The sequence below is a fragment of the Peromyscus californicus genome, unplaced genomic scaffold, assembly GCF_007827085.1.
Source record: "Peromyscus californicus insignis strain IS unplaced genomic scaffold, ASM782708v3 Scaffold_10__1_contigs__length_136768540, whole genome shotgun sequence".
NCBI lineage: Eukaryota > Metazoa > Chordata > Mammalia > Rodentia > Cricetidae > Peromyscus > Peromyscus californicus.
The window spans coordinates 18,782,796-18,797,669 of record NW_026294391.1 but is presented as its reverse complement, the minus strand read 5'-3'; the positions used below and the strand labels follow the sequence as shown (position 1 = coordinate 18,797,669).

The 14,874-nt window shown below is 39.8% G+C and overlaps 1 protein-coding gene across 1 annotated transcript; it reads left to right on the top strand.

Moving 5' to 3' along the window:
• Window positions 1–215: 215 nt before the first annotated feature.
• On the top strand, window positions 216–2,370 carry LOC128113759 (uncharacterized). The gene is made up of 2 exons (XM_052743664.1): window positions 216–356; window positions 1,624–2,370. The coding sequence occupies exons 1-2, from the start codon at window positions 216–218 to the stop codon at window positions 2,368–2,370; spliced, it is 888 nt and encodes a 295-aa protein (XP_052599624.1).
• Window positions 2,371–14,874: the final 12,504 nt, after the last annotated feature.

Sequence of the window (14,874 nt, the reverse complement as noted above, 5' to 3'; positions counted from 1 at the left end):
CTAACAGAATTTCTTTTACTGAAGGTGATTCGCCTCTTGTGTGACTCCCTGTCTGGTCACCATTTCCTGTTGTTTGGAAGATATTTATAATCTTCGCATATACAAAATGGTTCTTCTCACCCTTGATATGCAAAGGTAAAAACTTAAAATAAGCCATTGAGATTTTCAAGTAGGATCTTTCTGAAACACATGCATCTACTCCATGGGATTCAGACATGGCTAGAACTATACCCAGCCAGGCTAGCTCATTTGCCTTACACAACATCATTCCCCACTCTGTTTCCATTTGTGCTTCAAAATTCACTGCTCCTGCTCTCACCAGCTTCAGATCTGCCTTGGCAAGGAATAAGGGTGTGGTATTACACAAGCCACTGTCAATTGAAAACCCATCTTGCAGGTGTAACTTCCCAAGTATTACAGCAACTGCCTCCTTCCAATTAGGAAGAACATTCCACAGAGTCTGTGGAGCACAGGCTAGCTGGTACAGATTTCCTGGTAAGGAGATCCAGTGTGTAGGTCCCCCAAACATTGTGCATGGGAAATGGCAATGTCATTATCTAGAGGCCTTAACCAACTTTTTCTATTCAAAGACATGGTGACACTCCTTGAGCCATAGTTTTTCATAAGCATTTATACTACCTTCAAAGAAGTAATCTAAATAAGTTGGTGTATAGTAAATGTGGAGTCTCAATTGGTGCTGAAGAAGATAGGTGTAAACACAATATAGACAAGATGCTTTATGCATTTCAATTAAATGAAATTTTTCAGAAAAGGACCTTTGGGAAAGTTTTGGGAAATGCTTGAAACATCTATGAATCCTCATGTTTTACAAATAGATTTTAGTTTTCTGGGAAAAAAGAAAGAATTCAAGTTTTCCCACATGATCTTTTTCTTTTTCTTTCTTTCTTTTTCTTTTTTTTCTTTTTTTTGAGACAGGTTTTCTCTGTGAGACAGTCCTGGCTGTCCTGGCACTCACTCTGTAGACCAGGCTTGCATCAAACTCACTCACAGTGATCTGCCTGCCTCTGCCTCCTGAGTGCTGGGATTAAAGGTATGCACCACTGCCACCTGGCTCCCCACATGTTCTGCAATCACACATATACTAGCACACACATGTACACATACAGTGAAATATACATAATTCAAGTGTGAAATTTTGATATACATGCATATACCATGTTAAACATTTGTCATTTTTCTTTGTTCTTTCAGCAGACAGTATAAGTTCAATGTGTTTGTAATATTCCACTATCATATTTTAGAAATGAAATTATTCTAAGCAATACCTCTGCTTATTGCTACCATTTAAGTTATTTATCATTTTATGTATTGCAAACATAGTGGAAATAAGCATCACCTTACATACAATATTGTAAACTCATTTTGACTTAATTTCAAGCATTGAAGTTCTTAGTTAACAAATATGCACATTTCAGCATTTGACAGATACAGTGAAATTGCTAAGCAAAACCTCTTATAGAGGGAACTTCTGATATATTTGTGGAATTTAGGGCATCTTACACTCATACCTGTAGTATGATGGACCCTAATATATAGATAGACTGCTTAAATACAACTATGAGACAGCATAGACAAGGTATGAGGGTTTAGCTCTCCATAAAGTATGACTCATTTTGTTTTCCCAACTTCCCTTGGGTTCCTGGCTTGACTATATCCTTGTTCAATCTCATCTTCAGATTTTTCAGTGGAAAAGGGTGCATCTTCAAGCTGAGTGCCCTCCTTAGCAGCCTATTAGCTTTGGTGTTTGAAATAATCATTGCAAGCAGCCAATGCTGGCGCCCGTGGAGATTCGACAACAACATTTTGCAATTTGTGTCCTTTGGACTCTGGGAGGCCTATTCCCCTCAAGAGCTTAATGAATCAGAGACTATAACCAAGATGCTGGTGCACACCACTACCGATTCCACCAGGACCAGTTCATCTGAGTTTCAGATTGCACAGACCCTGATAGTGTGGGCCATTTTGATGAAGCCTGTAGTTCTGGTTTTTGGTGTAGTTGCTATTAAGATCAGCTGCATGAAAGACCCATTTGTGGAGATGGCGACATACTGCTACAATGTTTCTGCCTCAGTTTTGTGTGTTAGCAGCCTGTTCACATTGGTTTCCGTCAGCTGGAACCACTTTGTAGATCATTATGGCCAAACCACTCTCGACTTTCCATCATACTTTCCTGTTAGCGAAGAAGCACTGATAACCAAATACTGCACTACTGTGCTGCCATTAGGGGTTCTGACAGCTGCCATCTCACTTTTCAGTGCAGTTATCTTTCTTTCTGAGATAAGCGTTTTGCAACTACAGAGTTGGAAGAAGGCCCAGCGTGCTTCCATAGTGACCACTCAAGAGGCCTGAAGTAAGGGCCCCTGCATTTGCAACATCTGTCAGAAGGCTCCTTGAAGAAATTTCCTATTCACACACAAAACTCAAGTACTCATCAGTTTGCTCTAAATAAAGCATAAACATGGTTCTCTAGGTGTGTCTAATCTTACTTCCTCCTATATCTGTCTAGAATGTTCCTTTTGTTAACCGTTTTCACATCTTAAACTCTGAAGGTCATGATCATGTGTTCAGATTTGGCCAATAAGATATAGTAAACAAAAGTACTAGTGAAATGCAATGTGCAAAATAAGCACAACAAATACCAATGAAAGAAGATTTGTGAGGAAGCTGCCACTGAACAAAAGAAAGTAACCACACTCCTGTGTAGAGTCCATTAGGTACTCAGGTCTAATGAGGGCAGAGCTGGACTTCTTTATTGTTGGCTCTGCTGACAGTGTGTGCCATTTTCATAGAGTGGGGAGGTTATGCTGTACACTGGGCAGTGGGCATCTCCTGTCTTTCTGTTTGTAAATATCACAAATAGCCAGGCATTTCCAGTGTGCTCTGATGGAACAAGTGGAGACCGGAGGACAGGTTGTCCAAGTTGCTTTCCTTGTTTTATTTACTAAATAACTGGGTTCAAACTCACAATATGTTTGATGCAAAAATATTTACCCATTATACCCCATTTCAGATAAGGATACTCCATACTTTGTGCCCATAGAATGAAAGCCATTTCATAGAGAAAAAGAAACTCATGGCATCTATAAAATTTTCCATAGTCTTTATTAGCCCAAACTTTGTTCAGTAGTCCAAAGTCTCTTTTGGGACTCAGGGCAGTTTTTTAACCATGAGACCTTAGACAATCAGAAATTGACTCGTATACTTCTAAAATAAAATGACATGGATAAATTACCATTATAAAAGGGAGGAAGGAGGCATGGCTGCTGTGGAATATTTCTTTACACCGTGTTGCCACTAAATAAATAAGCTGACTGGCCAATAGCTGAATAGGATACAGTTAGGCTGGAAAGCCAAATTGAGAATGATAGGGAGAAGAAGGGTGAAGTCAAGGGAGACACCAGCTAGCTGCAGAGCAAGCAGGATGTGTAGAAAATGAGGTAAGAAACCATAAAGCACATGGCAAAGCATATATAGAAATATGGATTAATTTAAGTATAAGATTTAGCTAGTAATTGCACCATAGGGAATGGGCTCCAAAAATCCAGTTCTTGTACCCAAAATAAGTCCTGGTTCCATTGCCAGGGAACCCACAAACACACCAAGCCATGCAACTTTCATCCACATTCAGAGGGCCTAGTTTGGTCCCATGCAGGCTCCCCAACTGTCAGTCCAGAGTCCATGAGCTCCCACTAACTTGGGTCAGGTATCTCTGTGGTTTTTCCCATCATGATTCTGAACCCCCTTGCTCTTATAATCCTCCCTCCCTCTCTTCTACTGAACTCCAGGATCTTGGCCAAGTGATTGGCTGTGAGTCTCTGCATCTGCTTCCATCAGTCACTGGATGTAGGTTCTGTGATGACAATTAGGGTCGACACCAATCCAAGTGAAGGGGAAGGCTACTTCAAGCACCCTCTCCACCATTTCTGTGAGTCTTAGCTGGGGACAATCTTGTGAGTTCCTGGGGTTTTCCCTAGCTGATGATTTCTCCCCATCCCCTTAATGGTTCACTCTGTCAAGGTATCTCTTTCACTGCTCTCCCTCCCCATCTCTCCCCCAACTCAACCATCTTGACCCTGATGTTCCCAATCCCATCTCTTCCCCTCTACTCCCTCCTGCCAGTTTACCCAGAAGATCTTAACCCTTTCCTCTCCCTGGGGCAATCCATGTGTGTCCCTCTTAGTGTCCTCCTCTAGCTTCTCTGGGGTTGTGGATTGTAGCCCAATTATCCTTTGCTTTGCTTCTAACATTCACTTATGAGTAAGTACATACCGAGTTTGTCTTTCTGGGTCTGCTCACTCAGGATGAATTTTTCTAGTTCCATCCATTTGCCTACAAATTTCATGATGATATTGTTTTTTACTGCTGCATAATACTCCATTGTGTAAATGTACCACATTTTCTTTATCCATTCTTCTGTTGAATGGCATCTAGGTTGTTGCCGGGTTCTGGCTATTACAAACAATACTGCTATGAACATGGTTGAGCAAATGTCCTTGTGGTGTGGTTGAGCAACTTTTGGGTATATGCCCAGGAGTGGTATTGCTGGGTCTTGAGGTAGGTGAATTCTCAGTTTTCTGAGATACCACCATACTGATTTCCAGAGTGGCTGTACAAGATTACATTCCCACCAGCAGTGGAAGAGTGTTCCCCTTTCTCCACATCTTCTCCAGCATAAGCTGTTGTCTGTATTTTTTATCTTAGCCATTCTGACAGACATAACATGGTATCCCAGAGTCATTTTGATTTGCATTTCCCTGATGGCTAAAGATGTTGAACATTTCCTTAAACGTCTTTCTGCCCTTTGAGATTCTTCTGCTGAGAATTCTCTGTTTAGCTCTATAGCAAATTTTTTAATTGGATTATTTGATACTTTGCTGTCTAGTTTCTCGAGTTCTTCATATATTTTAGAGATCAGCCCTCTATCTGATGTGGAGTTGGTGAAGATCTTTTCCCATTCTGTAGGGTGCCTTTTTGTCTTATTGACAGTGTCCTTTGCCTAACAGAAGCTTCTCAATTTCAAGAAGTCCCATTTATTAATTGTTGCTCTCAGTGTCTGTGCTACTGGTGTTATATTTAGAAAGTCGCCTCCTGTGCCAATGCGTTCAAGACTATTTCCCATTTTCTCTTCTATGAGATTAAGTGTAACTAGATTTATGTTGAGGTCTTTGATCCATCTGGACTTGAGTTTTGTGCATGGTGATAGATATGGATCTATTTGCATTCTTCTACATGTAGATATCCAGTTATGCCAGTACCATTCGTTGAAGATGCTTTCATTTTCCATTGTATAATTTTGACTTCTGTGTCAAAAATCAGGTGTTCATAGGTGTATGGGTTAATGTCAGGGTCTTCAATGCAATTACATTTTTCACTGTGTCTGTTTTTATTCCAATACCAAGCTGTTTTTATTATTATAGCTCTATAGTAGAGCCTGAAGTCAGGTTTGGTAATGCCTCCGGAAGTTCCTTTATTGTATAAGATTGTTTTGGCTATCCTGGGTTTTTTTTTTGTTTTTCCATATGAAGTTGAGTATTGTTCTTTCAATGTCTGTGAAGAATTGCATCGGGATTTTGATGGGGATTGCATCAAATCTGTAGATTGCTTTTGGTAAGACTGCCATTTTTACTATGTTGATCCTGCCTATCCACAAACATGGGAGATCTTTCCATTTTCTGATATCTTCTTCAATTTCTTTCTTCAAAGATTTAAAGTTCTTGTCGTACAGGTCTTTCACTTGTTTGTTAGAGCTACCCCAGGATATTTTGTTATTTGTGGCTATTGTAAAGAGTAATGTTTCTCTAATTTCTTTCTCAGCTCATTTATCATTTGTATATAGGAGGGCTACTGATTTTTTGTAGTTAATCTTGTATCCTGCCATATTACTGAAGGTGTTTATCAGGTGTAGGAGTTCCCTGGTGAAATTTTTGTGGTCACTTATGTAGACTATCATATCATCTGCAAATAGCAAAAATTTTATTTCTTCTTTTCCAATTTGTATCCCCTTTATCTCCTTTTGTTGTCTTACTGCTCTAGCTAGAACTTCAAGTACTGTGTTCAATAAGTATGGGGAGAGTGGACAGCTTTCTCTTGTTCCTGATTTTAGTGGAATCACTTTGAGATTCTCACCATTTAGTTTGATGTTGGCTGTTGATTTGCTATATATTACCTTTATTATGTTTAGGTATGTTCCTTGTATTCCTGATCTCTCCAAGACCTTTATCATGAAGCGGCATTGGATTTTGTCAAAGGCTTTTCCAGCATCTAATGAGATGATCATGTGGGGTTTTTTTCTTTTAGTTTGTTTATATGGTGGATTACATTGATAGATTTTCATATGTTGAACCATGCCTGCATCCCTGGGATGAAGCCTACCTGATCATGGTGGATGATTTTTTGATGTGTTCCTGGATTCAGTTTGCTAGTATTTTATTGAGTGTTTTTGCATCAAAGTTCATGAGGGAGATTGGTCTGTATTTCTCTTTCCTAGTTGCATTTTTATGTGGTTTGGGTATCAGGGTAACTGTAGCCTTGTAAAGGGAGTTTGACAATGTTCCTTCTGAGTCTATTGTTCAGAACAATTTCAGGAGTATTGGTATTAGCTCTTCTTTGAAATTCTGGTAGAATTCTGCACTGAAACCATTTGGCCCTGTGCTTTTTTTGGTTGGGAGACTTTTGATGACTGCTTCTATTTCCTTTGGGGTTATTGGTCTATTTACGTTGTTTATCTGATCTTGATTTAATTTTGGTATGTAGTACATATACAAAAAATTATCTATTTCTTTTGTATTTTCCAATTTTGTGGAGTGCAGTCTTTTGAAGTATGATGTAATGATTCTCAGGATTTTCATTGAAAATGAAGACACCACATACCCAAATTATGGGACACTATGAAAGCAGTGCTAAGAGGGAAATTCATAGCACTAAATGCCCACATAAAGAAGTTGGAGAAATCTCACACTAGTGACTTAACAGCACACCTGAAAGCTCTAGAGCAAGAAGAAGCAAAGTCTCCCAGGAAAAATAGACACCAATAAATTATCAAAGGGAGAGCTGAAATCAATAAAATAGAGACAAAGAGAACAATACAAAAAATTAATGAAACAAAGAGTTGGTTCTTTGAGAAAATCAACAAGATAGACAAGCCCTTATCCAAACTAACCAAAAGACAGAGAGAGAGCATCCACATCAACAAAATCAGAAATGAAAAGGGGGACATAACAACAGACATTGAGGAAATCCAGAGAACCATCAGATCATACTTCAAAAACCTCTCCACAAAATTTTTAATATCTTTTGAGATTTTTTTTTGTTACTGAGTATGTGTCAGTTTTGGAGAAGATTTCATGGGGTGCTGAAAAGAATGTTTGTTTTTCTGTGTTTGGGTGAAATGTTATATAGATGTCTGTTAGGTCCATTTGAGTCATAACATCTATTAGTTCCCTTATTTCTCTGTTAAGTTTCTGTCTGGCAGATCTGTCCAGTGGTGAGAGTGGGGTGTCGAAGTCTCCCACTATTAGTGTGTGGGGTTTGATGTGTGATTTGAGCTTTAGTAATGTTTCTTTTACAAATGTAGGTGCCCTTGTATTTGGGGCATAAATGCTCAGAATTGAGACTTCCTCTTGAATGATTTTTCCTGTGGTGAATATGAAATGCCTTCTGAACCTCTTTTGATTGATTTTAGTTTGAAGTCTATTTTGTTAGATATTAGGATAGCTACACCAGCTTTTTTCTTGGATCTATTTGATTGGAAAGTTTTTTCCCCAACCCTTTACTTGGAGGTAATATCTGTCTTTGAAGTTGAGGTGTGTTTCTTGTATGCAGCAGAAGGATGGATCCTGTTTTTGTATCCATTCTGTTAGCCTGTGTCATTTCATAGGCGAATTGAGTCCATTGATATTAAGGGATATTAGTGACCAGTGTTTGTTAATTCCTCTTTTTTTTTTTTGGTGGTAGTGTGTGTGTTTCCCTTCTTTGGGATTTGTTGATGCGAGGTTATCTGTTGCCTGTGTTTTGGTGGTTGCAGCTAGCTTCCTTGGGTTGGAGTTTTCCTTCTAGTACTTTCTGTAGGGCTGGATTTGTGGATAGGTAATGTTTAAATCTGGTTTTGTCATGAAATATTTTGTTTTCTCCATCTGCAATGATTGAAAGTTTGCTGGATATAGTAGTCTGGGCTGTTATCCATGGTTTCTTAGTATCTGCAGAATTCTGTCCAGGACCTCCTGGATTTCATTGTTTCCATTGAGAAGTCAGGTATAATTCTGATAGGTCTGCCTTTATATGTTATTTGATCTTCTTCCTTTACTGCTCTTAATATTCTTTCTTTATTCTGTATGTTAATATTTTGACTGCTGTGTGACAAGAAGACTTTTTTGTGGTCCAGTCTATTTGGTGTTCTGTATGCTTCTTGTACCTCCATAGGTAAGTCTTTCTTTAGGTTGGGAAAGTTTTCTTCTATAATTTTGTTGAATACATTTTCTGTGCCTTTGAGCTGGAGTTCTTCTCCTTCTATCCCTATTATTCTTAGGTTTGGTATTTTTATGGTATCCCAGATTTCTTGCATGTTTTGTGTTAAAAATTTGATGGGTTTATCATTTTCTTTGACCATGAATCTATTTCCTCTATAGAATCCTCAACGCCTGAGGTTCTCTCTTCCATTTCTTATATTCTGTTGGTATGCTTGCCTCTGTAGTTACTGTTTGTTTACTCGGATTTTTCTTTTTCCTTAATTCCCTCAGTTTGTGTTTTCTTTATTGCTTCCATTTCAATTCTTATGTCTTGAACTGTTTCTTTCATCTCTTTGATGTTTTTCCTTGGGTTTCTTGACTTTCTTTAAGAGATTTCTTGATTTCCTCAAATTTTTTGTTTGTCTTTTCCTCTATTTCTTTAAGGGAATTTTTCATTTCCTCTTTTAGGTCTTCTGTCATCTTCATAAAGTTGTTTTTAAGGTCATTTTCTTCTGGGTCATCTCCTTTGGGATATTCAGGTCTTGCTGTTGTAGGATCACTAGGTTTTGGTGGTACCGTGTTGCTCTTTATGTTATTTAATGTGTTCTTACATTGCCATCTACCCATTTCTTCCTTTAATATGAACAGGTGGGGCTCTAGGTCACTCTTCTTCCAATTGGTCCAGGTGGGCCTCTGGCTCCTGTGGTTGTTCTTCTTCCTAACTGGTCCAGGAGGGGCCTTATAGCTCTAGTGGTCACTGTTCCCAATCAGTGCAAGGTGGGTGTATGGCTCAGGTGGTCACTGTTCCCACTTGGTGCGGGGTGCACATATGGCTCTGGTGGTCACTGGTACTGTAGGGGATGGTTGGCTTGGCAAGGGGGCAGGGGGAGAGGCAGCTGCCCAGTCCCTGGGGCTCTACTGACTGAGGGGAGAGGCATGAGATGTGCCCCCAGTGCCTAGGGTCTAGAGTCCTGGTCTGCCCAGCCCAATCGGTTCAGGGTGGGCTTATGGATCTGGAGGTCACTGGTGCTGCAGGGGATGGTTGGATTGGTGAGAGGGGTGGGGGAAGAATCTGCTACCCAGTCTCTGGGGCTGCACTGGCTGGGAGGAAGGGTCATGGAATGTGCCCCTGGGGTCTAAGGTCTAGAGAACTGGTCTTCCCAGTCTGGAGATGGGGCCTTACCTGTTCTCAGTCCATGCAGTGTGGGGTTATGGCCTCAGCCTGCTTTCTTAAAGCATCTGAGACCTACCAGTCAGGAGTTTCACCCACCTGAATTTGACTTGTGAATACCTTATCTGGTGTACTGACATTTATTTTTCTAAGAAAAATAGAACAGTGATGTTCCTTCTTAATATCTATGCCCTGCTGTGGAATAATGCTCTTGTACACTGTAAAGATTTATCACTCAATTGGTTTAAAAAAAAACGCTAATTGGCCAATAGCCAGGCAGGAAGTATAGGCGGGGTGAACAGACTAGGAGAATTCTGGGAAGAGGAAGGGCAGATTTCAGGAGTCGCCAGCCAGATGCAAAGGAAGCAAGATGAGAATGTTGGACTGAGAAACAGTACCAAGTCATGTGGCTAAACATAGGTAAGAATTATGGGTTAACTTAAGTATAAGAGCTAGTTAGTAATAAGCTTGAGCTACTGGCTGAGCATTTATAAATAATATTAAGCCTCTGAGTCAATTATTTGGGAAGCGGCTGCTGGGTATTTGGGAACAGGCAGGTGGGAGAGAAACTTTTTTCTACAATGCCCCAACACAAGGGTACACAAGCTTATAAAACAAACACTACTACATCTTAAATCACATATTGACCCTCACACACTGATAGTTGGAGACTTCACTACCCCACTCTCAACAATGGACATGTCATCCAGACAAAATCTAAACAGAGTATTTCAGGAGCTAACATGTTATAAATCATATAGACCTAACAGATATTTACAGAACATTTCATGCAAACACAAAAGAATATACATTCTTCTCAGCACCTCATGGAAGTTTCTCCAAAATTGATCACACATTGAGACACAGTGAGTTTAACACCCAGAGGAGTAAACTGCAAGAAATGAACTGAGAACTGAAATCAATAAAACAAAAACAAAGAGGCAATACAAAGAATGAAACAAAGACTTGGTTCTTTGAGAAAATCAACAAGAAGACAAACCTTATCCAAACTAACTAAAAGGTGAAGAGAAAATATCCAAATTAACAAAATCAGAATTGAAAAAGGTACATAATAGACATTGAAGAAATCCAGAGAATCATAAGGACATATTTTTTAAATCTGTACTCCACAAAATTAGAAAATCAAAAAGAACTGGATAATTTTCTTGATAGGTACCACTTACCAAAGTTAAATCAAGATCAGATAAGCAATTTAAACAGACCTATAATCTGCAGTGAAATAGAAACAGTCATAAAAAGTCCCCCAACCATAAATAAATTAAATAAATAAATAAATAAATAAATAAATAAATAAATAAATAAATAAGCAGGGCCAGATGGTTTTAGCTCTGAATTCTACCAGACTTTCAAAGAAGAGTTGATGCCAATACTCCTCCTCAAATTATTCCACAAAATAGAAACAGAAGGAAAATTGCCAAACTGAGTCTATGAAGCCACAGTTACCCTCATACCCAAACCACATAAAGAACCAACAAAGGTCTCAACAATTCTCGCTCATATAAACCCTCCTTTTTCTTGCTAATTGGACTCCCAGAGATCCACCCGGGGCCTAGCCATGGATCTCTGCATCCAGATCCCTCAGTAGTTGGATGGGGTTTCTAGCACGACAGTTAGGGTGTTTGGCCATCCCATCACCAGAGTAGGTCAGTTCGGGCTGTCTCATGACCACTGCCAGCAGTCTGTTGTGGGGGTATCTTTGTGGATTTCTGTGGGCCTCTCTAGCACTTTGCTTCTTCCTATTCTCATGTGGTCTTCATTTACCATGGTCTCCTATTCCTTGTTCTCCCTCTCTGTTGTTGATCCAGCTGGGATCTCCCGCTCCCCCAAGCTCTCTTTCCCTCGACCCTCGCCCTTCATTACCCCCACTCATGTCAAGGTTGGATAAAGCACAGGGACAAATAGCCAAATGAATGGAAACACATGAACTATGAACCAATGGCTGAGGGGTCACCAACTGGATCAGGCCCTCTGAATGGGTGAGACAGTTGATTGGCTTGATCTGTTTGGGAGGCATCCAGGCAGTGGGACCAGATCTTGTGCTCATTGCATGAGTTGGCTGTTTGAAACCTGGGGCCTATGCAGGATTGTTTGGCTCAGCCTGGGAGGAGGGGACTGGACCTGCCTGGACTGAGTCTACCAGGTTGATCTCAGTCCTCAGAGGAGGCTTTGCCCTGGAGGAGGTGGGAATGGGGGGTGGGGTGGGGGGAATGTGAGGGGGGCCATAGAGGGGAGAACAAGGGAATCCATGGCTGATATGTAGAACTGAATTGTATTGCAAAATAAAAATACAAATTTAAAAAAAAAAACCAACAAAGGAAGTGAATTACAGATAAATTCCCCTTATGAACACAGATGTAAAAATACTCAGTAAAAAACCTGCAAACTGAAACCAAGAACACATCAAAGTAAGCTTCATCCCAAAGATTCATGGATGGGTTAATATACAAAAATCACTAAATGTATAAACATTTATATATAAACAAACTGAAAGAAAAAACACATGATCATCTCATTAGATGCAGAAAAGGCTTTTGACAAAATCCAACATCTCTTCATGATAAAAGTCCTGGAGATATTAAGGATACAAGGGACATACCTAAGCATAATACAGGCACTTTACAGCAAGCCTATTGCCAACATCAAATTAAATGGAAACTCAAAGCAATTCCACTAAAATCAGGAACAAGACAAGGTTGTCCACTCTCTCCTTATCTATTCAATATAGTGATTGAAGTTTTAGCTGGAGCAATAACACAACTAAGGAGATCAAGGGGATGCAGATTGGAAAGAAAGAAGTCAAAGTATCATAATTTGCAAGTGAAATGATAGTATACATTAATGAATCTGAAAAATCCACCAGAAAACACCTACAGCTGATAAACACTTTTAGCAAAATGACTGGATACAAGCAAGATCAGCTAAAAAATATCAGTAGCCCTTCTATATACAAATGACGAATGGACTGAGAAAGAAATCAGGGAAACAACACCTTTCACAAAAGCCTCAAATAATATAAAACATCTTGAGGTAATGCTAACCAAGAAAGAAAAAGACTTGCATGAAAAAAAAAACTTCAAGACTTTGAAAAAAGAAATTTAAGAAGACATCAGAAGATGGAAAAATCTCCCATTTTCAAGGATCAGTAGGATTAACATATTAAAAATGGCCATCTAAGCAATCTACATCCGCATCAATACAATCCCCATCAAAATGTAATCCCCAACACAAATTTTTTATTCTCTCATACAATAGATCCCAACAACAGTTTCCCTTCTCTCCATTCCCCCCAGTGCCCACCCTCACCTCTCCTCTCCCACAGATTCCCTCCTCTTCCATTTCCCATCAGGAAAGAGCAGGCCTCCCAGTGATATCAACCAAACATGGCATAATAAATTACAATAAGAATAGGCCCAAACCCTCTTATCAGGCCTGGACAAGGCAACCCAGTGGGAGGAAAAGAATCCAAAGAGCAGGTGAAAGAGTCAGAGACACCCCTGCTCCTACTATTAGGAGTCCCACAAAAACACCAATCTTATAACCATGACATATTTGCAGAGAATCTAACGCAGGCCCATGCAGGTTCTGTGGTTGCCACTTCAGTCTCTGTGAGCCTCTAAGAGCCCTGCTTAGCTGATTCTGTAGGCCATGTTCTCCTGGTGTCCTTGACCCCTCTGGCTCCTACAATTCTTCCTCTCCCTCTTCTGTGGGGTTCCCCAAGCTCTGAGGAAAGGGACCTGATGGAGATCTCCATTTTGTAGTCTCTCTTCACCTAATGTTTGTCTATGAGTCTTTGCATCTGTGGGTCATCTGCTCCCATCAGCTGTTAGAGGAAGCAAGCCTCTCTGATGATTGGGCTAGGCACCAATCTATGAGTTTATCAGAATATCATTAGCAGTCATTTTATTGATTTTATTTTTCTATTCTAGGTCTCTGGGCTATCCAGCCTCCAGTTCCTGGTCATATACGCTGTGTCAGGCTCCTTTTTGAGGCATGGGCTTCAAATTAGACCAGTCATTGGTTGACCACTCCCACAAATTCTGCACTTCCATTGCCCCTGTATATACTGTAGACAGAATAGATTGTTGGTCAAAGGTTTTGTGGCTGGTTTGGTGTCCCAGTCCCACCATTGGAAGTTGCCTAGTTATAGAAAATGGCCAGTTCAGGCTCTGTAGCCTCCATTACTAGGAGTCATCATGAGGATCAGCCTCGTAGAATTCTGGGACTTTCTATTGCACTAGATTTCCACATGGTGCCCCTGAAATGCCCTCCAATTCTAGTCCACTCTCCCTGTCACCTGATCCATCCTGTTTCCATTCCCACCCATCCCCTGTCTACCCACAAAATCTATTCTATTTCCCCTTCCTAGGGAGATCCATGCATCCCCCTTAGAGCCTTCCTTGTTACTTAGCCTTTCTGGTCTGTGGGTTGTAGCATTAGTATCATTTACTCAACAGTTTCCAACACAATTCTTTACAGGCCTTGAAAGGACAATTTTCAACTTCACATGGAAAAACTAAAAAACCCAGGATAACTAAAACAATTCTGAACATTATAAGGACTGCTGGAGGTATCACTATCCCTGATTTCAAGTTGTACTACAGAGCTATAGTAATAAAAACTGCATGGTTTGGACATAAATAACAGACACATTAATCAATAAAATCAAATTATGAAGACCCAGGCATAAATCTAAACACACGTGGAAATATGATTTTTGATAAAGATGCCAGAAAAACACACTGGAAAAAAGACAGAAACAAATGGTACTGGTCAAACTGGATGTCTCATGTAGAAGAATGCAAATAGATCCATATTTATATTTATCATCCTGCACAAAACTCAAGTCCAAGTGGATCAAAGATCTCAACATAAAACCAGATATGCTGAACCTGAGAGAAAAGAAAGTAGGGAATAGCTTTGAATGCATTCACACAGTAGATGACTTCCTGAACAGAACACCAATAATGCAGACACTAAGATCAACAACTAATAAATGGGACTTCAAGAAACTGAGAAACTTCTGTACAGCAAAGGACACCACAAATTGGGGAAATGGGCAGACTACAGAATGAAAAAGATTTTGGTCAACTCTACACCTGATAGAGTACTAATATAAAAAACATATAAAGAACTCAATAAACTAAATATCAAAAACCCAAATAATCCAATTTAAAAATGGGGTACAGATCTAAACAGAGAATTTTCAATAGAGAAAAC

Bases quoted from the DNA above. Each gene is read 5' to 3' on its own strand.
- LOC128113759 (XM_052743664.1), top strand. From the start codon at position 216: ATGGCTAGAACTATACCCAGCCAGGCTAGCTCATTTGCCTTACACAAC. The intron at 357-1,623 runs GTATTACACAAG...CTCTCCATAAAG, and splicing joins TGGCAAGGAATAAGGGTGTG to TATGACTCATTTTGTTTTCC.